The 24,526-nt window shown below is 37.8% G+C and overlaps 1 protein-coding gene across 7 annotated transcripts in view; it reads left to right on the forward strand.

The window, feature by feature from the left end:
* Dync1i2 (dynein cytoplasmic 1 intermediate chain 2) overlaps window positions 1–24,526 on the forward strand; it is a 54,342-nt gene that overhangs the window by 2,209 nt on the left and 27,607 nt on the right. For 2 of the 7 annotated variants that reach the window (XM_013345883.2, XM_005346550.3), the window contains exons 2-7: window positions 1,033–1,149; window positions 3,800–3,917; window positions 15,065–15,082; window positions 15,855–15,945; window positions 20,606–20,665; window positions 23,338–23,453. In XM_013345883.2, the coding sequence (XP_013201337.1) occupies window positions 1,042–1,149; window positions 3,800–3,917; window positions 15,065–15,082; window positions 15,855–15,945; window positions 20,606–20,665; window positions 23,338–23,453 (511 nt within the window). In that variant the 5' untranslated portion in view covers window positions 1,033–1,041. The remainder of the gene's footprint in view (window positions 1–1,032; window positions 1,150–3,799; window positions 3,918–15,064; window positions 15,083–15,854; window positions 15,946–20,605; window positions 20,666–23,337; window positions 23,454–24,526) is intronic. The other 5 variants (XM_005346551.3, XM_013345884.2, XM_005346556.3 and 2 more) reach the window with 3 other exon arrangements.

The raw sequence follows: 24,526 nt of genomic DNA on the forward strand, positions 1-24,526 counted from the left end.
ACTCTTCAAGCTGATGAGGGAGAGGGACTTGATGGGGGAGGGGGAGGGAAATGGGAGGTGGTGGCGGGGAGGAGGCAGAAATCCTTAATAAATAAATAAAATAAATAAATAAATAACACGAAAAAAAAGAGATCCCAGTTCATCTTAGTATGAAGTCGTGTTCACGTCTGTAATTCCATCTACTCTACACGTGGTTCACTTAGCCACTGTCATTTTAATGTTACGGTTGCCATACTGTAAAAGTAACAAAAATGACAAAAACACAGTCCCAGGCTCAAATAGATGGCAGTCCAATATGGACCATTTCAGGTCCATTCACAGACAATCATGTAAAAAAAAATGCCATTTGGTTTGATTGTTATGGAACATTGATGGAGCTTACAGGATTTTTAGGAATTCTCCATTTAGTCATTCAGCCTTTTTATCGAATTTCTAGGAACAAATGCAGAAATATCTGTTAATATGTTTGCATTCGTGGCTGACGAATAGACACTCTTTAAAAACCTGTCTTGCTATGTATGGCCCATGCTCTTGGAACTCTTGTCCTGCTTCTGCAGAGCTGGGATTTCAGGTGTGAGCCATCATACTCTAAGACAAGTTTAATGCCAACCCTGTCTTTTGTTTTAAACACTAGTTATGACTTGATCAAATACAGAGTCATCAAAAAACTTTGGATCTGGGTGTGCTAGCTGACTCCCAGCTCACCAGCGTCTTAGATAAAAAGATTGCCATGAGGACAGCCTAGGCTACAGAGCGAGACATTGTTAAATTTGGTCTTAGGGACATTAAAGCACCCACTGTGTGCTAGCTATTGTGCTCAAATTTTGGATAATACTTGTTCATAATTTTTTCTTATGTCTTAATAGTATAAGTACCTATGTTTTTATTATTTAAAAATATAGCGTGTGTTTTTCTTAGGTATCATTGAAATTTTTAGTTTCTTGTCATATTTCTTGAAGTATTATTTTTTTAAGTCTGCTACTTTTTTTAATCCATGTAATGATTATTATAAATGTTGGTATGATTTTTAAGGTCACAACCATGTCGGACAAAAGTGAATTAAAAGCTGAGTTGGAACGTAAGAAGCAGCGGTTGGCCCAAATCAGAGAAGAAAAGAAGAGAAAAGAAGAGGAAAGGAAAAAAAAGGAAGTACGTTTAATTCAATAAAATAAACAAAACCCTTTAGTATGAATAAGTACATTCTGTTTCAAGAACTTAGACCTTTCTGTAAGAACTTTAGAACAATTGCAAATCCAGCAGCTGGTATTGTCAGTGTAGCAATTATCAGTGAATCTTACTTTAAAGCTAGGTATATGATAATGACAAAACTGGTATAGTATATTTTTAACAAGCTAAAAGTATTTCATATAATTTGATGCATTTCTAAGATTTGAGTTATAGAAATTGAATTTATTCATGTACTCTTTTAGGGATATATGTTTTATGCAAAGTAAGATCACTGCATTATAATACTTGATATATATGTTTAGCATAATTAATTATTCAGATACTTTGATAATTTGCTTTGATATTACTGGCAATATGAGTTATACATGACAATTTATTTGAGTAGTGGATTTGCATGTACTTAATGATTATCATGAGTTAGTCATTGAAATATATTAATGAACAATGGATTTAATAATACCAAAAAAGGTACTTTTATCTTCTGACTTTGTTTATCACATACTGTAAGATATAAATATTCCAAATATACATTATCTCTAAGCTGGACACACTTTACCTGTCCTGCATTGACATGTATACACTGTTCCCTGTTACAGCTCTTTGGGCAGATGTATTTATCTGCATCACAGAAACATTTCAAATGGCCAGCATACCGTACCTTGCCCTATGTTTGCCTGTTGTACCAAGCTTATGTATGTAAATGCCAGGACAACAGCAAGACTATTAGACATCTCTCAGGAGCTGGAGAAAGAGCGTTGGCAGAAAAAAAAAGCAGAGTTTATCACAGTGACTCAAAAGTTATGTGCAGCGTTGCTAAGATACCTAAAGGACTGTGATTGAAGAGTTTCCTACAATTCTTTTCTCCAATCTCCCACCTTTCTGTGCTATACAGAAAAGGGCTGACGCTGTGCATTGGATATTTGATTGGATGGTTGAGACTGGCAGAGTCGATCCAAATAGTATTTATAACCTTAACCTGTTCAGTACTGAGAGCAAACTTGATTTAAAGCCATAAGTGGCCTCTGAGGAGCAATTACTTACTATTATTTATGATTGATGTCTAACTTGAAATCTTTAAAACATTCTGAGACAATAAGCGGTGAGGGTCAGCTTGAAAACGGCATCTCTTCCACTATATTTTGATGAAAATAAGTTAATACGATATAAAAATATTGTGACTAACAAAATTCACTCGATATATAAGTGTGGTTGTCTACTTGACAAGCTTTCACTGAGAGCTTAAGCTTCCCTTGGTATTTTATATGCTCTAAGGATGTTGAGATTTGCCGGGCGTTAGTGGCGCACGCCTTTAATCCCAGCACTCGTGAGGCAGAGGCAGGCGGATCTCTGTGAGTTCGAGACCAGCCTGGTCTACAGAGCTAGTTCCAGGACAGGCTCCAAAGCCACAGAGAAACCCTGTCTCAAAAAAGCAAAAAAAAAAAAAAAAAAAAAAAGGATGTTGAGCTGGACTTGGTAGTACGTGCCTTTAACCCTACGACTTGGGAGGCAGAGGCAAGCAGATCTCTGAGTTCTGAGTTTGAGGCCAGTTCCAGGACACTCAGGGATACACAAAGAAACCTTGTCTTGAAAAAACAAAACAACAATAAGAAATTGGTAAAAATTTTTCTAACAAAAATGTTATATGTTATTAAAAAAAAATTTTGGTTTTAACCTGTCCCAGCGTGTTTTTGTGACTAAAATATGACCTGAAAGCTGGCCTTGGTGGCACTTGCTTGCAACCCTCCCTTCTTGGGAGGCTCAGATAGAAAGTTCTCACAAGTCTGCAGACTTGAGGCCAACATGGGTAACTTGAAAAAAAAAAACAGATAAAATAATGTTAATGTCTAGAATTTAAAAAAATGAGTTTTCTCTAGATTTTTTTTAAAAAATTGTGTGTGTGTGTGTGTGTGTGTGTGGTGCCCCAGGAGAAGTCCAGAAGAGAGTCTAACAGCTGGAGCTAAAGGTGGTGTGAGGTGCCAGACGTGGGTACTGTGGACTGAACTTGGGTCCTGTGCAAGGGCAGTGTGGACTCCCAACCACCGAGTCATCTCTTCAGCTTCTCTAGAAGAGTTTTTGATAAATATTCTTTATATAAATTATTTGAAAATCTTACGTAGAACTTTAAAATTTTTTTTCAACCAATCAAATTTGTTATATAATTTCAATTATCTATTTCCTTCTTATGTCTTAAATTACTCTACTTTTTTCCCCTCTGTCACTTTTATATCTAAACTTTTGTACTCCTAGAGTTGGAGACTTCCATGATTCCTGTCCCTGGTCATTAGTTTCATCCTATAAAGAATTTGAACTTGACTGTTTTTTAAAGAGTTGTTATGTATTTTAAGGCAGACTCTTGCCGTGTAGCCTTGGCTGTCCTGGAACTTACTATGTAGACCAGGCTGTTCTTGAACTCAGGGAAATTCTCTGTCCACTGAATTCTGGGATTACAGGCATGGGCACCAGGCAAACATGTGGTGCACTACACAACATTCAAACAAAACACGATACACATATGAATAAAAATAAATTTTTTTAAAAAAGTAAAATATTTTTATAAGTAGAAATGTGTTGTATTATTCATTAACTTGTGTTTTTATCTGAAAACATTTAGACTGATCAGAAGAAGGAAGCTGCTGTTGCTGTGCAGGAAGAATCCGATCTTGAGAAGAAGAGAAGAGAAGCTGAGGCATTGCTTCAAAGCATGGGACTGACTACAGATTCCCCCATTGGTAAGGATCTGAATCTATCTATTTGTGGGAGACAGGCTTATGTTCTGTTGAGCGCAGATATGTCTGAGCTCAGTGCATTGGTGTGATATATACATATGGTCTTTGTCTCAAAAATGTTTATCATTTACTTGGAATTCCTTTTTTCCCCAGACATATTAGTATATAGTTATTTGTTTGAGAGATCAAGATTAATATCTACTAACACATACCAAGTTACCAAATTGAATTTTCTTACTTAAATCAGCAATTTGCTGTGCACAATACTATGCTAAACTTAAAGATGAGTACTGTGTACTCGTTTTCATAGACTAGGGAAAGGTATCCAAATCAGAGATCTAGCACTAGTACTCAAAAGCAAAGGAGCAGGAAGAGAAATTTATAGTATTTTCTCAAAGCAGTAAGAGGCATAATAATACTGGCTGCTTCACTTGGTCTTGTCCTTTTCCTGAGTTATTCATTGTGATGATTATATTAGACTAGTAGGCCACATAGAGATGCTGAGAATGATCTAGCTATACATCAGAAAGCATTCAGTGCTTATTTCATATATAGTTCTGTGTTGGGTGCTGCTATGGAGAATGTATTTAAGTGCGACAATGGCCTTTATCCTTTAGGGACCTGGCATTTCAAGGTTAGTTTTTGAGCTAATATCTTTGTGTGTTTGTGTGTGTGCAGGCAAGTGCCCATGTATGTAAAAGCCAGAAGATAACCTTGGTTCATTCCTCGGGTGCTACCCATCTTCCTGACCTCGGGCTTGAAATAAAGTAGGCTGCTGGCCCCTGAGTTCAGGGATCCCCAGTCTCCGTCTCCCTGGCTGGGACTACAGTCATATACCACCAAGCTGGGTCAGGGGCCAGAACTCAGGTCCTCATGCTTGTGTAGCAAGCATTTTACAATTAGAACTACCTCCTTAGCCGTATTTCTAGGATGTTGAGGTTTTTGTTTTGGGTTTGGGGTTTGGTTTTTGTGACTGGGTTTTCTGCCCCGTCTGACCTTGAACTCTCAGCCCTCTTGCCTTGGCCTCTTGGCCTCCTGAGTGCTGGGATTACCAGTGTGTGCTGGCACCTAGACTGTAGGCTGACTTCATCGATCCTAGGGACACATACCAGAGGTAGTAACGCCTGTTGTGGAGCTTCCTGTCCTTAGTAAAGCTGGTGTTTCTAAAAGGTTTTAAGATGAAAAGCCTCATTAGTGTTAGGATCTGTTCATTGTTACTTCTTCCTGCTCATGGTTTTTCTTTATTGATAGTATTTGAAGACTATATTATTTTATATTATACATTAATTTTATATCTTTAATAATCCTGTGTTATATACTTTGATTTTAAAAACAAGTTAATTAGATTTTTTTGTTATCCTAGTAACTGAACCATATCTCTTATTAGTTGTACAATTCTTGAGGGGTCTTGATTTTTATTTTCTGTGCCACTGTGTTATTTTTTTCCCTTCCCTGTTCTTTTTGCCCCCTTGGGCTTCTCCGTCACTTGCTCATCTGTCTTAATTCATAGCCTGCCTCTGCTGTTGATTCTTGTTCTTTAGAGATGGCATGGAGAGGCTCACCCTCTTTCTCCACTTCTAGTTCTAGTGGTGCATAATGTAACCACTCTTTTGAGTTTTTAGATATGTGGGTTCTTTGGGTCTGTCTTCTGAGTCTGCATCTCTAATGTCTTTCATATTTGTGTGTGTTTAACATTGATGACATTGTACTGTCTAATTATTTATTCAATGTTGCTACATACTTGGCTAGTTATTTTTGACCTATATTATATTCCATTATGCATTATATTTCACTTCCCAGTTCCCTGGTACTGTGTCCTCAGGTTGCTTGTCTGTCTTAGTATGATAAATAGTGTATCTCCTCCCTTTGAAGGAAGCACAAGAGTTTCTCTGGGGATGTGTCCAGGAATTGACTTGGCTGTGATGCTTTATGCAGGCTTACTTAGGTTCTACTTATCAGTCTCAGAAGTATCTACAAATACTAACCCTCCTGCGTCCATATTTTCATTGACTATTATCCAAGCTGCTGGCTTGATGGGCATTTCTGTTGCTGTGATAAAATTTCCTGACACAAAGCAACGTAGGAAGAGTTTACTTTAGTTCCCGGTCACAGACTGTCAGAGGGAAGTCAGGTGGCAGGAACTAAGCTAGTCACATCCCAGCCACAGCAAGAGCAGAGCCAAATGGGTGCGTGCCTGTGTGCTACTCTCTCGATCGCTTGTGCTGGGCTCAGTGATTCTGCTGTCGCCCTGCCTAGAGAGTGGCGTTATCCACATCAGTTACTCTTGAAGACCTCGCCCACAAACATGCCACAGACCAACCTAATGTAGACGATATCCCATTACGACTCTTCCCAGGGGATTCCAGCCTGTGCCTGACTGACAGTTAACGCTAACCGTCACATGATAAACCCAATGTTTTCAGTGCACACATACCCGATTACAGTGACGGAACGGCTGTCTCTTCATATAACTGTTCCCATTCAGCTTGTCTCCTCTGGGATTTGCACGTGTGTTATTTTTGTTTGTTTATTATTGAGGTTTTTATCTTTTGATTTGTAGAACTTTTGTCTTCATGGTTTAAAAACAAAAACAAACAACCTTCTCCTAATCGGTTACCTGTTGACTCTGTTCTTAATCTTTATTGAAAAGAGTCCTCCATTTTATGTACTCACATCTACAATTACCTTCCTTTCTGATCTTGCTGTATAGCTGTCTGGAATCTGCTGTGCATACCGGCTACCCAGTGTCTGTAGGCTTTCAGTGTGTATAGATGGGAAAGGAGAGCCTTGCTATAGAAGAAATGTGAGCCAAGACAGGGAAGTGTACTCAGAGAAATAGCCCATGGTTCATTCACTCTGCTGGATCACAAGGTAGGCAGAGAGAGGCTATCGGAAATGAAGGGCCCAGCTAGACATGGAGAGCTTTGGGAGGCAGTTCCAGGTTTACCCAGGAAAGTGTATGGTCTGCTCTTCTTATCAGCTGCAGTTGTGGGCGTTTGTTTGGAGGATTTCTTCTTTAAGATTTTTTTTAAGTGTCTTTGAGTGTTTCACCTACATGTATGTATATGTATTATACATGTGCCTCAGAGGCCCGAGAGGATGTAGGATTCCCCCAGAACTGGAGTTAGGGATGGTTGTGAACCACCATGTGGTTGCTGGGAGCTGAACCAAGGTTCTCTGGAAGAATAAGAGTAAGTGTCCTTCTTTTAAATATTTTAAATATTTGCTGTTATTAGTGTCTGTACCACATGGAGTGTTTGGAGGTCAGAGGACAGCTTCGTGAAGTTGGTTCTCTTCGCCTTCACCACGTGGATAAAGAGGATCAAATTTAGGCCTGTAGGCTTTTGTGGCAAGCACCTTTTCACACTGAGCTGTCTCACCACTATTTCCTATTCCCTTTTGTTGGTGTTGGTGTTTGTTTTTTGCTTTTTTTTTTTTTAATGAGGCAGGGTCTTCCTGATTGTCATGGAACTCACTATATAGACCAGGCAGACCTCAAACTCACAGAGATCTGCCTCCTACCTCTCAAGTGCTAGAATTAAAGGCTGGCTTCTTTCTTTGTAATGAGAACTTAGTAAACATTTTACATGATCATAATTTCATTATAAAATTAATATAGTATAAATTTATAGTATTTAGACTTCCCATAAGTTTGACTTCCCTTTTGAACTGTGAAAAGTTTGAAACATTGATTTTTGAAACTCAAATTTCTAATATTTACTTTTACAGATTTTTAAGAAAAATTTTGTTCATCCACTCATTAATTCAGAAAATATTAAGAACTTTTGATAAGCCAGTCTTGGAGATAGACTTCTGAGTATAGACAAGAGCCTTGCAGAGTTCCTGTAGTGGGGCTGGATATATCAGCGTGAGACTGAGGGCTGCATTGGATAGGGTGTTGGAAAAGCTGTGTGAGCGAGGACGGAATGATCAGAAGGAGCCCAGCATGTTACTGCAAGTAGGAGCCATCCAGGTGGAGGCAATAGTGAGTACCAAGTCCCTCGGTAGATCCAGGCTTAGCTAGGCTTGTGTGATTGCAGTGTGATAAGCCAGAGAGAAGCAAAGAGCGAAGTGGGTAGAGGCCAGGTGATTTAAAGCCTGGAGTAGGATACAAGAGTTTTGTTTTTTAACAAAATCAAAACCTTTATAAGTATTTTAGAAAATAAGCAAAACAAAACAAAAACAAACTACAAGATAACTATGATTAGCTTAGGAAATAGCTGTACATCTTTAAAGTATTTCCCTTTAACATAAACTTATGCTTATAGAATCTAAACATTAAAGGTTTTTTAAAGATCCAGAATTTAGCATAAGTCAAGGAAATCCATTTGTACTTCAGGTCTTTCTCCAAGAACCAGCGTTGCTGTATTACTGCCATTTAGTAGAATCTGATGTAATTTAGTAATCCTTCTTCCATCCACCATAGCTTCAAATCCTGAGATATTGTCCAGCATCATATTGAAAAACTCCAAATCCTAGAAGTATACCAACAATTCCATTTTTATTCTTCATCTGTATCAAGTCTTGATCCTGTACACTTGTGCACAAGCTCTGATGGCAGGAGCTGCAAAGAGTTACTGGTAGCTTAGCAACAGGAGCCATGCTGACAGTCTGGAGGGGTTTATAAGGATTTCAAGCCAAGGCTTCCTTAAATAGAAACTATACTTATCAGAACTGTAACTGGCCTTCAGCCGTGGATTTTGTATCCTCTCTTAGGTGACACTTGAGTTTGAAAGTATGAGGCAAGTTGAGTCAAATAAAAATGTAGCTAAGTCACTGTTCCTAGCCAATAACAAGCTGAAAAAGAACCGGTTTTAGCTGGGCAAGTGTAGCACATGGAGTGTCATTTTGTATCCAGGTAGCACGTGCATGCTTAAGTAGAGATCATTTCCTTGCTTTTTGCTGTTAGTAGCTTCATTTTGATCCTATCACTGTTCTGAGGGGTGGCATATATGCCGGGGAACGCTTTGTGAAGTCAGCTCTTTGCTTCTACCTTTACCTGGGTTCCAGGGATGGAACTCAGGCCTGCAGGCTTGCACAGCATGCATCCTTACTGGCCAGAATGTCTTAAAAAATCTCTTCTTTATTCAATTGTTTTGTTCTAAGTGTAGACATGAGAGAAAGGTGGAAAATGAAAGGTAAAGTATTGTTGATCTTCAAGCCATTAGTTTGGTGTTTTTGCTAAATTAAACTATGGAAAGACTGTAAATAGCTATGCTTTTTCTTTTTAATGAAAATGCTCATGAATGTGAGTGGTTTCTGAAAGATTTTGAACTTTTTAAATATTTTTCTTTTATGTGTATGTGTTTTCCCTGCATGTATGTATGTGAACTATGAGCATGCATGCTGTCTGTGGAGGTCAGAAGAGGGTTCAGCCACCATGTTAGTGCTGGGAACTGAACTGGGAATCTTCTATCTTCTATGACCTAGTTAGGGTTACTATTGCTGTGATGAAAAAACCATGACCAAAGCAACTTGGGAAGGAAAGGGTTTATTAAAGCCCTATGCTTCCACATCACTGTTCAATTGAAGGAAGTCAGTCAGGACAGGAACTCAAACAGGACAAGAACCCGGGGACAAGAACTGTCCTCAAGGCTTACTTAGCCTGTTTTCTTATAGAACCTATAAATTGGCTGCTCCCCCCCCCCCATCAATCACTGCTTAAGAAAATGCCCTACAGGCTAGCCTACCCACAACCTGATCTTCTGGAGACATTTTCTCAACTGAGGCTTCCTCTTCTCAGATGATTCTAGCCTCTGTCAAGTTGACATAAACTAGCCAGCACATTTTGTTAGAGCAGCAAGTGGTCTTGACAACTGAGCCATCTCTCCAGCCCCAGGATCTTGATTAAGTATAATCTTACCATTTGACATGGGAATATTTAGAATTTTTAGCCTCCTGTAAGAGTACAAAGTTAGATCTGGCCAAAAGGAACAGTTTAGTGCACAGTAAGTAAGCAGGATTTGGGAAACAAGCTAAGTGTCATTGCTTTATTGTAGCTTACAGTACTTATAAATAATGTAAATACGAGATCATGTTTACAGCAGAGCATAAGCTGATACACAGAATTAAGAATATCCTTAAATAGCTGCTGTGGCCTGGACTCTGTTTAAGATTTTAGCCTTTCCAAGTCCTCGTGGATCACTTTGTTATTTCTAAACTATTTTCCATCTCTTAGCTGATTTAACATAATGAAACCAATAAAGGGCTAAACACATTATGGTGATATTGTTACCTTTAAACATTAGGCCAAAGTGGGGGCAGGGACGGAAGGACAAGAGAGATGGCTCAGCAGGTAAGACTATATACTCTAGCAGAAGACTTGGGTTAGATTCCCAGCACCCATGTAGGTAGATTACAGCTTCCTGTAATTCCAGCACCAGGGGATCTGATGCCCTCTTCTAACTTCTCAGGACACCTGCATTCCTGTGTACTGTGGCCACAGAAACATACACATAACTAAAAATAAATCTTAAAAAACAATTAGACAAAATGCATTTCATAATCCTTAAAACATACACTTATAACCCCAATATTAATGCCTAGCACTTCTTTATAATTTGTCATGAAGAGTACAAAATACAGATAAAGTTATTACTGGGTTTTTTGTTGTTGTTTTTTTCAATAATTCAGTTTCAAACAAACAAACTAACAAGCAAACCCAGAGGCTGGAGAGACGGCTCAGCAGTCAAGCACAGCTGGTACTCTTGCGGAGGACTCAAGTTCAGTTCCTGGCACCCACAATGGTGGCTCACAATCATCTTTAACTCCAGTTCCAGGGGACTGGACTCCTTCTGACCTCTGAGGATACCAGGCAAATGTGATAATTTTTTAAAAGTCTAGTTTGTATCATGACCTAACATATGGACATTTGTTTTATTTTCTCTATAAAAATTTCTTGAATCACTATCAAACATATTTCTCTTTAATATGATTTTTCTTTTTTTTAAATTCAATTTTTTTTTCTTTTGAGATGGGGTCTGATTATGCAGTCTTGGCTGGACTGGAATACACAGAGATTTGCCTGCCTCTGCTTCCCGAGTGCTGGATTAAATGTGTGCACCACCATGCCTGACTAGTTCTTTCTCTTCTTTTTCTTCTACATCTTTTTCTTCTTCTTTTATTTTTTAAAAATTTATTTATTTTACTTTTTTTTTTTGGTTTTTCGAGAGATGATTTCTCTGTATAGCTTTGGAGCCTGCCCTAGAACTAGCTCTTGTAGACCAGGCTGGCCTTGAATTTACAGAGATCCTCCTGCCTCTGCCTTCTGAGTGCTGGGATTAAAGGGGTGTGCCACTACTGCCCAGCCTTTTTCTTCTTCTTCTTCTTTTTTTTTTTTTTTTTTTTTTTTGGTTTTTTGAGACAGGGTTTCTCTGTGGCTTTGGAGCCTGTCCTGGAACTAGCTCTTGTAGACCAGGCTAGTCTCAAACTCACAGAGATCCGCCTGCCTCTGCCTCCCAAGTGCTGGGATTAAAGGCGTGCGCCACCACCGCCCGGCCAAAATATTTATCATGCATACAATATTCTGTCTGTGTGTATGCCTGCAGGCCAGAAGAGGGCACCAGACCTTATTACAGATGGTTGTGAGCCACCATGTGGTTGCTGGGAATTGAACTCAGGACCTTTGGAAGAGCAGGTGATGTTCTTAACCACTGAGCCATCTCTCCAGCCCCTTTTTCTTCTTCTTAATGTCACTAATAAAACCTCTCATCATATTTGCTGGTAGATTGTTACTTAGTTGGCCGTTTGGCTGGTTTTTGTCTGATTGCTCACATTTTTATCCCTGGTGCCAACACAGGCTACACTTTAAATTTTTGTTCAGTTTAAGACCTACTTGGAAAGACCAAACAAAAGATACCCTTCTTTAAAATGTTGTAGGCAAACACACAGCAGATATTGAAATTTGAATATTTCCTAGAATAATGTTTTAATTTTTTAAAAAATATTTATTTATTAATTTATTATGTATACAATATTATGTCTGTGTGTATGTCTGCAGGCCAGAAGAGGGCACCAGACCCCATTACAGATGGTTGTGAGCAACCATGTGGTTTCTGGGAATTGAACTCAGGACCTTTGGAAGAGCAGCCAATGCTCTTAACCTCTGAGCCATCTCTCCAGCCCCTAATGTTTTAACTTTTAAGAGCTAAGTTTAAGCACAGCATTGCTAGTTAAGTATTGTTTTCCTCTTCTGAATTTTCTTGTAACTTTTGGATATTTAAAATCATATTTTTAGAGAAAACACCATCCATGTTGCCAGGTCATTTTTCTCAAGTGTAACTTGATTTTTAAAAAGAATTTCATGACAAAGAATATTTGTTCTCTATGGTTTTTTGTTTTGTTTTGTTTTTAGAGACGGAGTTTTTCTGCATAGTCCTGGATGTCCTAGAACTGACTCTGTAAACCAGGCTGGCTTTGAACTCATCTGCCTGCCTCTGCCTTCTGAGTGCTGGGATTAAAGATATATGCCACCACCACCCAGCTCTTTATGATATTTTAACACCATAAGATTATTTTTATTTTTATTTAAATAATTAATGCTTGGCCAGGCATGGTGGCCCAGGCCTCTAAGACCAGTGCTCCAGGGGCAGAAACAAGCAAATCTCTTGTGCATTTGAAGTCAGCCTGGTCTACAGATCGAGTTCCAGAACAGCCAGAACTGTTACACCGAGAAACCCTGTCTCAAAAAAGTAAACAACAACAAGAGCAAAAACACATAAATATTCATTATCAGAAGAGGGGTATTATAAATGGAGAAATTAGTATTTCAAAGGTTAATATTTAAAGCAATGTTTCATAGAAGGACAAAGGATGTGGATAGCTTAGATGTTCAGTTTTAGGGGGAGCATGTGTCCGTCCACAAGGGGAATGAGGCATGAGTGTTGTGTGTATTGATGCAGTAGCCGGGAGACCTCACGGCCGTGGGTGTGTCCACTCACCATCTCTGCCAATGTTCGCAGTCTCTGCACTCCCTGCCGTGGCTGCCTGTCTCTCTATGCTCTTCCTGGCAAATGCGCTTTTCCCAGAGTCTCTTGTACTACACACTGTCCTTAACCTCTGAGGCTTCTGTGAGTGGTGGACCAGAGCTAGTGTTCATTTTAAATCTGAGTGCATTTTTAGCTCTTTATGGTTAAGAATATTCTAGTTATTTCTTCACTGGTCAAATTCTGTAATGTTAATTTTATATCTTGGAAAACCAAGGTCTTAGGTGGTGGGTAAAGCCTTCTTAACAAAGCTTTTTGTCTGAGAGACTGAAACAGTTCCTCATTTCAGTGTTATTTATGTGATCAGTGTTTTGTTTTCATTCCGTACTTCTTTGGTGCTGTCTTTGAACTTCTGTGTAGCTTAAATCCATTAGTATATTCATATGTTCTGACAATGCAAAACCTGTTATTGGCTTTTTTATAAACAGAACTTGAAATAAAGACATTCTGATCAAATCACTCACTATCTTACTAAGCAAATCATATGTGAAATACTTGATTAAATATTACTACATATTAATGGCTTATGATATTTTTGAAGCCAATTATATTTACAAGCCATTGTTTAAAATGAATTCCAGAAGTGAGCCTTTTCTAAGACTTAGTAGCTCAAAAGTTCAGTCTTCTCCTTGAATATGCTGTCATTATTTCAGTCATTTGTTGAAGTCTGAGAGTGTAGTGGCATTGCCTCGTTGCATAATTCCCATATTCCTTTATTTTTTTCTGAGACTAATTTAGTACCGTGTGGTAGTCAGTTAGTTACCATTCCCTTGTTTTACATTAGCTTTTCAAAACCACCCTTTGATAACAGTGATTTGCATTTCCCAGGTAGTCCCTTCTGAGGCACTTACTTTCTGTTACAAGATGAAGTTAGAAGGCTAGATAGGAGCTCAGACTCTGTTGTGTGTCCTCTCCACCACTTGGCTTTAAGCAGCCTCTGAGCACTGAGAACAGAGTTTGGGGATGTTGGGGAGGAGATCTTTTTCTGAGTGCACGTTTAAAGTCACAGTGATATTTCTCCTGGCTGAATCACCGTGAGAATTTGGTAGCCCTGTCACTCTTGATTTTTTTTTTCTGAAACATTCATTTCAGAACTGGTTAATATATTTTATTTATGTACATGCAATTTCTACTTAACCTATTTCTAAAGAGTTTTGCTGACATTTTTAATGCAGTCTTCACAAAGTGAGTTATGATTAAACTTATTGAATAGAATCATTGATACTTGAAATCACCAGAAAGAAGAAAAGACAATGAAAATGAAAAATATTTCTGATGCTTTCTACCAGAGAAATATATTAATAATAACTTTACTATTTTCCTCAGTCTTTCTAATATGTATCTGTAAAGAAATTTGTTTCTCAATTATAAAATTATATATATAATTTAAAGAACATAGACTTACTATATTGGAGATCTTTGGTATGGAAATACAGTGCTTCACTACAATTTAATAAAAATGTATTTGTGTGTATAGCACAGTAGACAAGCAGCTGTTACACAGTGCCATCCTTGTGTGCAGCTCCCCATGAGGGGACAAGAAGACAAGGAATTTCACACTGCTACTTTACTTTAGATCCATCCCTTGTCAGCTATACTGAATTGTAGGTGCAGCACCTAGCACAGTGCCAGCCACAAGTGAATAGTATCAAGTTCCACAGGTTGCCTAGTGGCTTCTCTTACATTTAATCAAAATGTTAGAAACATTGGTTTTGTTTTTAATACTGTTTGAAATACAAGCAAGGTTCAGAAAACAAACATTCTAGCTGTGGCTTTTTCCATATATTACTGATTATATAATTAGGAATTTACCTTTTGTTTAGTAGATATTAAGTGAAGTCAGAGCAACATGAAATGTGTTAGTCACTTAATGTTGCACACTGAAAGATTATTTTTAAAAGATAATTGGGATTGGGGACATTTGTGGTAAAAAGAAAATTTAACCAGAAGGTGGCAGTGATGAGCCTCCTGTACTTCCTACTACGGTAATCAAAAAGTTTTCCAAATGTCATAACATGAAATGTGCATGTTTAACTGCTATTACATGGTGTTGAAACATTGGAGAAAAACAGTTGCTATTGCTTTATAAACTATGAAGAATGTGTGTTTTCTTTAAGAAGGGATTAAGAATATTTTGGGTGTCTGTATCTTTGTCTGTACGTTCAGTTTTTTCTGAGTACTGGGGTAAGAAGTTATCATACATCTTACTGTGTGTAATTTGCATGTGTTGCTTTATGTTATGCATCATGTCTAGAAGGCATGCTGTTTTATGGCCTGCTTGCATTTTCCATCCAAATTGCTGGAAACTAATGAATGTTTTAAAGGAGCCATTCCTTTATCTATATCCTTTCTCTAAATTGCCTATTTTCAACGGAGAGAAATGGATTGATCTTAAATACTAATTTTTTGAGGCACTAGGGATCAAATCCAGGACTTTGCGCATGCTCAACAGGCACAGAGCTACGTCCCTGATCCTAAAATTGTTTGAAAGAAAATTATTAGACAAAGTTTAACATTTTAAAACAAATCTTAGAAAATTACTTGAAGCGTATTTGAAAGTTTTAATTTTGGCAGGGTAATCACAATTAACACATAAAATAGGATGGTCTTATAAGAGTGATGTTAAAAAAGCAAGAAGGAATGTTCTCCTTTGAAATTAGTGGCCGCCTTTGGTGATGGACAAGATGAAGATACATCTTTGCATAATCGTGCCCTTTAAACATAGAAAGCCTAGGTGCATCTTGCCAGAGAAATTGCATGAGTCCTCAGCATGATTGTTGACTGTCTTTTCCCCTTTCTTCCTGCTGTTCATTTTCACCCATAGATTTCTGTTGTTTGATTTCTTGCCATTTTTCCTTTTTGTTAATTGCTTCATGTTGAATTATTTTTGAAACACTGTAAGCTAAGCAAGCTCCCCGTGTGGTAACAGCGGATACCTGTCTGTTTCACTGTTTAGTTCCTCCTCCTATGTCTCCATCGTCCAAATCTGTGAGTACACCAAGTGAAGCTGGAAGCCAAGATTCTGGAGATGGCGCCGTGGGATCTAGGTATATAATTCTTATTTAATATTTTAATGATAGAACAGAATGCATTCAGTGCCACATGCTGTCAGTGCTTTGGAAGGAGTCTAAATATTTATGTTGACTCATTACTTACTTCTTAAAATCTAAACAGCATAGAAATACTCTTGTAAATTGGGGTAAATTTTTGCAACAGTATTTTAGCTGTCACATATTTATAGTAAATTGTTAAGTGGTTTTTATGATAATTTATATTAAAAATGGAGGTGTTCGTGAATTTAAATTTGTTCTACTTAAACAAATGTACTGGTTATTGTGTGACTGTTTTGACTACAAATAATATAGAACATCTTTGTTATGCTTCATTCCAAATTGCTATTGAACATTGAAACAATTCAATTAAGCAGCCCAATTTTGTTTTATTAAGTAGCTGATTCTGTTAAATAGATAAAAAAATGACCATAACATAAAATATCAGAGCTGGGTAGTTAAGAACACTTGCTGATCTTGCAGAGGACACGGTTTAGATTCTAGACCCACGTCTGTCAGCCCACAGTTATCTGTAACTATAGTTCCAGGGCATCCAGCTTCTCCTGACCTCTGTGGGCACTGCACACACATTGTGCACATACAGACAAGCAAGGTACATACATACACATGCACATACATAAAATAAAACATAAATTATCAGTGTTAAAGAATTACTACCAAGGAAACATTGATTTACTTAGAGGTTGTATTGAGCTTATGTCTGCCTCATAAAACTATATTTGTGCAGTTAGAGTAAATTAAGCTGGGTTTTGTATATGTGTGTGCCCCATACCTCAAAGCAAAACTACAGGTGGCATTGAGCACATTGGCCTCTCTAGTTCAGTTTCTGGTTCTTTTTCCTTGTTGAGAAGGTAGAAGTTATCAGATCTTTTTCAAAATGTTATCATGGGATCAAAGAAATGAAATCTTTTGAGGCACAATAAATATGAACATGTTAAAACAAAACAAAAACTTTATTTCATGTTTGTTTTTAGGATTCTGCATACATGTTGAAATTTGTTTTTCAGAAATTTAGTAGTATTTCATCTTTTTTTTAAAAGCCATGTTGAGGAAAGTGTTATTCAGCAGCACCCCTTCACTGCAGCTGAGACAAGTAAACACGACAGGTCAAATCCACAGTTGATTCAGAGTCCTTATTTGGGGCCAAAGTAAAATATCCTCCCCAGAAAAACATCTTAGCATCCTTTTAAAGGCCAAGTTATAGTCAGCAATAATGACTTAACTGGCATGTGCGAAGCCCTAGCTGTTGATCCCCAGCACAAGAAAAAAGGTTATTAAAACTTCTCATCTTTTTTCCCCCCCGTGCATGTGTGTGTGCCTCTCTGATTAAAGATAAAAATAGACAATTAACTCTGAGAGGGAAATGAAACAAACAAAAACCCACAACAAACTCTGCAAGTGAAAGGGGCTGGATGGCCCCTAAAGTCAGCACTATATTCAGTTCCGAAATATCAGATTGTCATTAACAATTAGAGAGATGACTCGGCAGTTAAGAGTGCATCTTTCTCTTGCAGAGGACCCAGATTTGGCTCCCAGCACCCACACTGTGGCATACAACCATCTCTAATGCCGGTTCCAGAGAGTCTAATGCTTTCTTCTGATCTCTGCTGGAATCAGACACATATGCAGGATAACACTCATATACATAAAAATAAAATCTAAAAAGATACCGAAAGCTTGCCAACTTGAATTTGAGATGTGATTTCTGAAAGTGACCAATATAGCAATACTATTGTTGCAGGTAAATGACAACTTTTATTTAAGAAAAAATAAAGCCTTCTTTTGACAAGCAATATTACTCTATATAGAAAATATATATAATGAAGGCAGTTTAAATTAATTTTTATGACTACAGCTATTTGGTTTATGCTTCCATGCTCTTTGTTTTTGTTTTTAAGACAGGGCCTCAGCATGTAGCCCTGGGTGGTTTGGAACTGGCTCTGTAGACCAGGCTGGTCTCCAACTCAGACTCACCTGCCTCTGCCTCCACACTTGGCATTTCCACACTCGTCTATGCAAATATGTCAATATTCCTTTAAATACCTAGTAAGCAGCTGATATTTTCAAGTGAAAGGGTTTTTTACTCTTCTACAACCAACATTTTAACAGTGAAAATATTTCTCACATGTTACTGTATTTTCTAAATTCTTTAGTATTACGTGTTATCTTTATTTGAATAATGTATACTTTATGAGCTCATTGTTCCTCGTTTCAAATAGGAATAGAGGGGTTATTTTAAAGCATTGTCAGTTTTTTTTTAAAGGTAGTGTGTAACATTTATTTAATTTTTAAAGTTACTATGAGTTAAAAAGTGTTATCCTCCATGAATAACCTAGAAACTACTAGAGAGGCTTTGGGCTGTTGTAAATTGGTCTGGGAGGTAAGTACTAGGGAGAAAACTGTTGTTGTGTTGAACAAATAGATGTTCATAAAATTGCCAGCTTTATCTTAATTACTGTAGGTTACCATGGAAGACAGATTCTCTGCTTTCACAGAATGCCGTTCTAGTGACTGAAACATTAGCTTAAAGATGCTTTTTCTAAATGTTCAAAGGAGATTATGTATCTGTGCTTAATATAAGGTATATTTTATGACTTTCTGTAATTTAAGAAAGCAAGTATCTTGAGAATTTTCAAGGTATTTGTTTTTACTAGAGGAAGAAAATAGTTTTTATATAAGTTTAGCAGGAAAGAAAAGAACTTTTAAATCCTAATTCAGTGTCCTGTGAAAGCACTGACTTACCTGAAATAACTTTCAAGAGGGCTGTTTGTCCATTTCACACATAAAAATAGAAATCTGAATTTTGTTGATTTATCAGCAAGTTCCATAATGGGAAGATAATTTGTAGATGCTTAAAACTGTAGTAAATGATGCATTTCTAAATACACGGAGTGCACACTGAGCAGCAGGGATGGTGGAGGAGTGTGGACAAAGGCCCCAGGCAATGCATGCAGTTGTTAAGGTGGCCCTGTGCACGCACCTGCAGCACCTGCAGCCACTGGCCAGGGAGTCCAAGTTAGTTCTCACAAACAGGCGAAGGTAGAGTGGACACTGCAGCACAGGCTGCTGTTTAAATGACAGACGTTTCTGCTGGTGCTGCGGATCATTTGCAGGGCAGCAGAAAAGGCTGCGCTTTCAGTTTTGCATGTTGGAAGTTGTGTTTCATTGTTTACTGTCTTAATCACTTTTGTTCTAAAATTTAAGCGATAGCTGTTGAGTCAGGCAATCCAGGCTTATTTTCCCCCCTTTCCCCCTACTTTTGATTTTATTTTTAAGAATTAGGATTATACTTTATATGATTAAAAAACCTTTTAATACATATAATCACTTATTTTGGATGGAGTATTTTTTAGTACTTGCTGTATTCTGAAATGAAGTGTTGCTCAATTTTAGACTAAAATGGCATTCTCAACAAGGAGGTTTATGTTATTGGTCAGCCTTTGTGTAATGTAGAAGCTGTTGACAGAACATTCCTTGGAAACCATCTCATCAAACTGCTTTTGGTTTAACAAAGCCTAAGTTTGTTGCTGTTCCTTGCTCAGTACAAAGTCGGTCTTCACTGCCCTCTTCTCTCATTGCATACATACAACCCTTTTAAAACCCAAGAGCTTTCTTCGTAAGAGGAAGGAGTTCTCTTATTTCATTTAATTGTTTTTCATTGATAAATTATGCAGGCAAGCTGAGAAACCATTTGTTGTATTAAAATTTATAGAATTAAAGCTAGTTGTGTGTTTTATAACTTGTATAAATGAGAGGCAGGTACCGCACAAAATGCTGCTGTTACATGTAGAGCTGCACGATGCCTTTCGTATGGAGCTGTGGACTTAACAAGTATTGCCAACACTCAGAAATGGCCAGTGCGATAAAGTGCCTTTTTGTCTTAGGTGGAAAAGATCAGATATAAGATTTGCCCATTTGGCAGTGATAAAACAGCACTGACTTTATTTAGGATTGAGATTCTCCAAAAGTTAGGTAAATTTTTTTGAAAGGGAAAAAAAAATCTATTTTTTTTCCTAGATAAAGAAATCTTAGTTCTTTTCTAAAGCAGTGACATGTAAGCCCAAGGCAGTGCTTAACCCATGAATTACAGCAAGGTCACACTTTGGAAACGTTAGCTACTTTGTGTCCCAGTGGAATAGTCTTGGTTTTCTTACCAAAAGGCTTATGTGTTGACTCATTTCCTTTACCAGTATGGCAATTTCCTGCACACATTTAAAGCTTTGGGCAAGAATATATTAACTATTTTTACTAATCTTTTTTTCATTAGGAATCTCAAAACTCTTTTTAACTCTTTCATAGCCTGTTTTGTTTACCATCCATAAATAATGTATATTTGGTTTATGTGCCATAGCTGTTTGTGTCCCTTTTTGCGCAATACTAATTTCCTACATTGTGAAGATACATTGAATTGTTCTGGGTTATATGCCTGAATTCTTAACCACCTTGATGCTTTTTGTGTGCACTGGAGCATTGGAGTGATACCTAGTGTGAGGGCTTTGTTTGAGTCTTACTAACAAACACGCGCAGTTCTTAGTTGTGAATAGTGCTTTAGTATTAGCCGTTTGTAGAATGCATTTGCTTGACTAACTTCTGACCTTTTTCACTAATGCTTCATGGTTGTCCTACAACCATTTAGGACGCTGCACTGGGATACAGATCCATCAGTTCTTCAGCTTCACTCAGATTCCGATTTGGGGTATTGCATAGATTTATTACCTTCTCTCTTTAATAATTCACTTGCTTCTTTGTGAAACTGTCCTAATTTTACTTTGCTTAAGTTTCTAATATTGTGTCTAGTTAAGACTAGAGTTATGTTTTACTGTGACATCTCATTTATCCTTTTAATTGAATAATTTATCCTTGTAATTGAATATTTTCTGAGTTACTTGATATGAAAATTAATTTTCTATAATAAAATGAATCAGAAAGTCTAAAGTCCGGAAAGGAAAAGGATACGTTAGTCTCTATGCTCTGGCCCTGGACTCTGCTTGTTTGCTTATTGTATCACTGTTTCAGTCATTATTCTGGGCTCCAGTACAAATGAAAGTATTTGCTGTGGCCATTGTACCTGACTAAGATAGCTCTTTTCCCTTGGGGATTTGCAGATTCTGAAATATGTACTTGAACATTGCAGCTGAAGCAAGAATAAATAAGCCTAGATTACATACAGGGAAGTCTGCTTGCTCTGTCTTCTCCTTCTCCTTCCCTTGGTTCCTTACTTTGTAAATGTTGCTTTTGGAGAAGTGAGGTATTACCTTTGCTTTTCTAGAAAGTCTTAGAATTAAAAAAAAAAATATGTTGTTTCCTTTTGCTATCAGGTTTATTGTGCTTTCAAGGTAGTAATTTGTTCTTAATAATGTTAGCCCGCCCTCCTTCTCCTTCTAGGTAAGTGAGCACTTTATTCTTTAACGGTCTGCATCTTAAAAGTCAAGAGTATAAAATTCTTATTTCAAACTTTATTCTTAGACTACTCTAGATTGCTTCAAGTATTCTTAAATTTTACCATTTAATTATTTGAAAATACTTTTTCTCCCATGACTAAGATATTCCTGAAGTAAAAAACACATTAAAAATGTTTCATGGCTCACATAGAGTACCTTAGAGCAAGAATTTTTTTTTTTTTTTTAATTTTCTTCTTTTGAGATGGTGTTTTCTGTAGGCCAGGCTGGCCTCAACTACTGAAACCAATGCTCATGTCTCCCAAGTACTAGGATTACAAATGTGTGCCACCATGCCTGGCTCACGAATTAATTTTTCAGTGTGTTAATTTTATTCCATTTTTAAAATAAAGAATATAATATAGTCATTAAATAAAATGGAAAATATTTATATGTATTAACAGTGACAAAAATTGAAAAAGATATGTTTATAAAATGTGAGACATTTATTTCAGATACTAGGAAAGTTGCAATAATGTCTGTATTAGATGTCCTTTCAACAGAATTTCATGATTAAGAACTTTTGGCAGTTGGGAAGCATACTTTAGTTTATAATTTAAATGCCTAACAACCAAGTGAAAATTCCCTGAATAGCTAAAACGAGATATTTTTCTTTTGGTTTATATTTCAACTCTCCTGCTATTTCCTCCATTTCACTAAATCAGAAGTGACTTCTGTAGTTTCATCATATTCAAGAAACCTGTTATTTAGGCTTAGAATATTTCAACCTTAGTTTGTTCACTATGAATCACAGATAATATTGCCTATGTAGAGTTTGAAAAAATAGGATTGGCCTATCAAGGGGCCTAGGCAGTTTCTTTATTCCTTAACCAATGAAATCAACAGATTGATATATAACACTCCCACATCAATAATTTATTTTAAAATCCACACCGATGTGATTCTAGTGTCTACTAAAAGTAAGAAGTAGAAAAAATGTCTGTCGAGATGTCTTGGAGGAAAGGCACGCCATGCTAGCCTGGCCACCTGAGTTCAGTCCCTGGAACCTGCGTCAGGCTGATGGAGAGAAGTGACTCTCAGAGTTGTCCTCTGACCTACACGTGCACACGTGCACTATAAAAACTTTTCAGTCTTGGGGCTGGAGAAATGGCTCAGTGGTTTAAGAGCATTGCCTGCTCTTCCAAAGGTCCTGAATTCAATTCCCAGCAACCACATGGTGGCTCACAACCCTGGTGCCCTCTTCCGACCTACAGATATACACACAGACAGAATATTGTATACATAATAAATAAATAAATAAATATTTATTTATTTATTTATAAAAAAAACTTTTCAGTCTTAAAGTCAGAACCTGGCACTGGTGAATGGAACTACACAAGACCTCGGTGAGGTATTTGACTCTTCATAGTTGCTGGTTCTTCCAGCATACCTACCATGTTTAGGAGTCCATTCTGAAACTCCTATACTTTTAAACTGTCACTTTCCACACCCCTCCGTGTCCTGAGAAATGGCACTACTCACCTTTTGAAAATGAAAACCAGGCTGGAGAGATGGCTCAGTGGTTAAGAGCCCTGGCTGCTCTTCCAGAGGTCCTGAGTTCAATTTTTAGCAACCACATGGTGGCTCACAACCATCTATAATAAGATGTGGTGCCTTCTTCTGGTCTGCAGGCAGAACATTGTATACATAATAAATAAATAAATTGTTGATAATAATAAAAACACCAAATTGGTTTTTAAAAGGAAAGAAAGGTGCCCTGAGTGATTTATCTTTTGTCTGTGCTGCCTTCTAATCCTTTTGCTAAGATAAAGCCGGTTCATCTCTCACCTCATATTTCTCTAGTAACACAGGGTTTTACATTTCAGTGCCAGATACATGTGAATGTTCGTTCTTAAGTTTTGAAAATAGCAAACTTGTTGTAAAATTTATCTTTCATTGTGTTTAAAAGCATTTCTATTCACTCATTTAGACGAGGACCTATTAAACTTGGAATGGCCAAAATTACTCAAGTTGACTTTCCCCCTCGAGAAATCGTCACGTATACAAAGGAGACTCAGACCCCCGTTGCAGCTCAACCCAAAGAAGGTGAGTGTCTGTCCTTAATATGACTGTTGTTAAGACTGTGTTAAGTGAGTAGATTGGGTTGTTCTTTTCCTTATCTTTTATTTTTGTTTTTGGTTTAGTTTTGTTTTTGCTTTTGCTTTTCAAGACAGGGTGTCTGTGTGTAGTCTTGGCTGTCCTGGAACTCATTTTGTAGACCAGGTTGGCCTCGAACTCACAGAGAGCTACCTGCCCTTCTCTCTTGAGTGCTGGATTAAAGGCGGGCACCACCACCAGCCTCTTCTTTTTCTATGATGTTTGGCGTTTAGGGGTGAAGGAGTGTGTAGTGTGGTATATGCATGCACACAGAGACCAGAGGAGGATGGGTGTCCCCTATCACACGGAGACCAGAGGAGGATGGGTGTCCTCTATCTCATGGAGACCAGAGGAGGATGGGTGTTCTCCATCTCACGGAGACCAGAGGAGGATGGGTGTCCCCTATCACACGGAGACCAGAGGAGGATGGGTGTCCTCTATCTCACGGAGGCCAGAGGAGGATGGGTGTCCCCTATCACACGGAGGCCAGAGGAGGATGGGTGTCCTCTATCTCACGGAGGCCAGAGGAGGATGGGTGTCCTCTATCACTTTGCCTCATTACCTGGACACATAGATTCTGCCTCATTGAACCTGGAACTATACTGGCAGCTAGCAAGCCCCAGCTATCCTCCTGTTTCTGTCCTTCATAACACTGGAGGTAACAGGCACACACACGTGGTCCTGCCTGGCCTTTTTTTTTTTTTTTTTTTTTTTTTTAAGACAGAGTTTCTCTGTGTAACAGCCTAGTTGCCCTTGAACTAGCTCTTGTAGACCAGGCTGAAAATATTGGATTCTTCTTCTATAACTGTTATTTAACATTTGTTTTTTTTTTTTTTTTTTTTTAATGTAATACAGGAACATGTATAGACCTAATTCTTAAGCTTCCTTTTATTATTTAAGAATTCTGTTGAGGGCTGGCGAGATGGCTCAGTGGTTAAGAGCATTGCATGCTCTTCCAAAGGTCCCGAGTTCAATTCCCAGCAACCACATGGTGGCTCATAACCATCTGTAATGAGATCTGG

This window comes from Microtus ochrogaster, chromosome 4, assembly GCF_000317375.1.
Source record: "Microtus ochrogaster isolate Prairie Vole_2 chromosome 4, MicOch1.0, whole genome shotgun sequence".
Lineage (NCBI taxonomy): Eukaryota > Metazoa > Chordata > Mammalia > Rodentia > Cricetidae > Microtus > Microtus ochrogaster.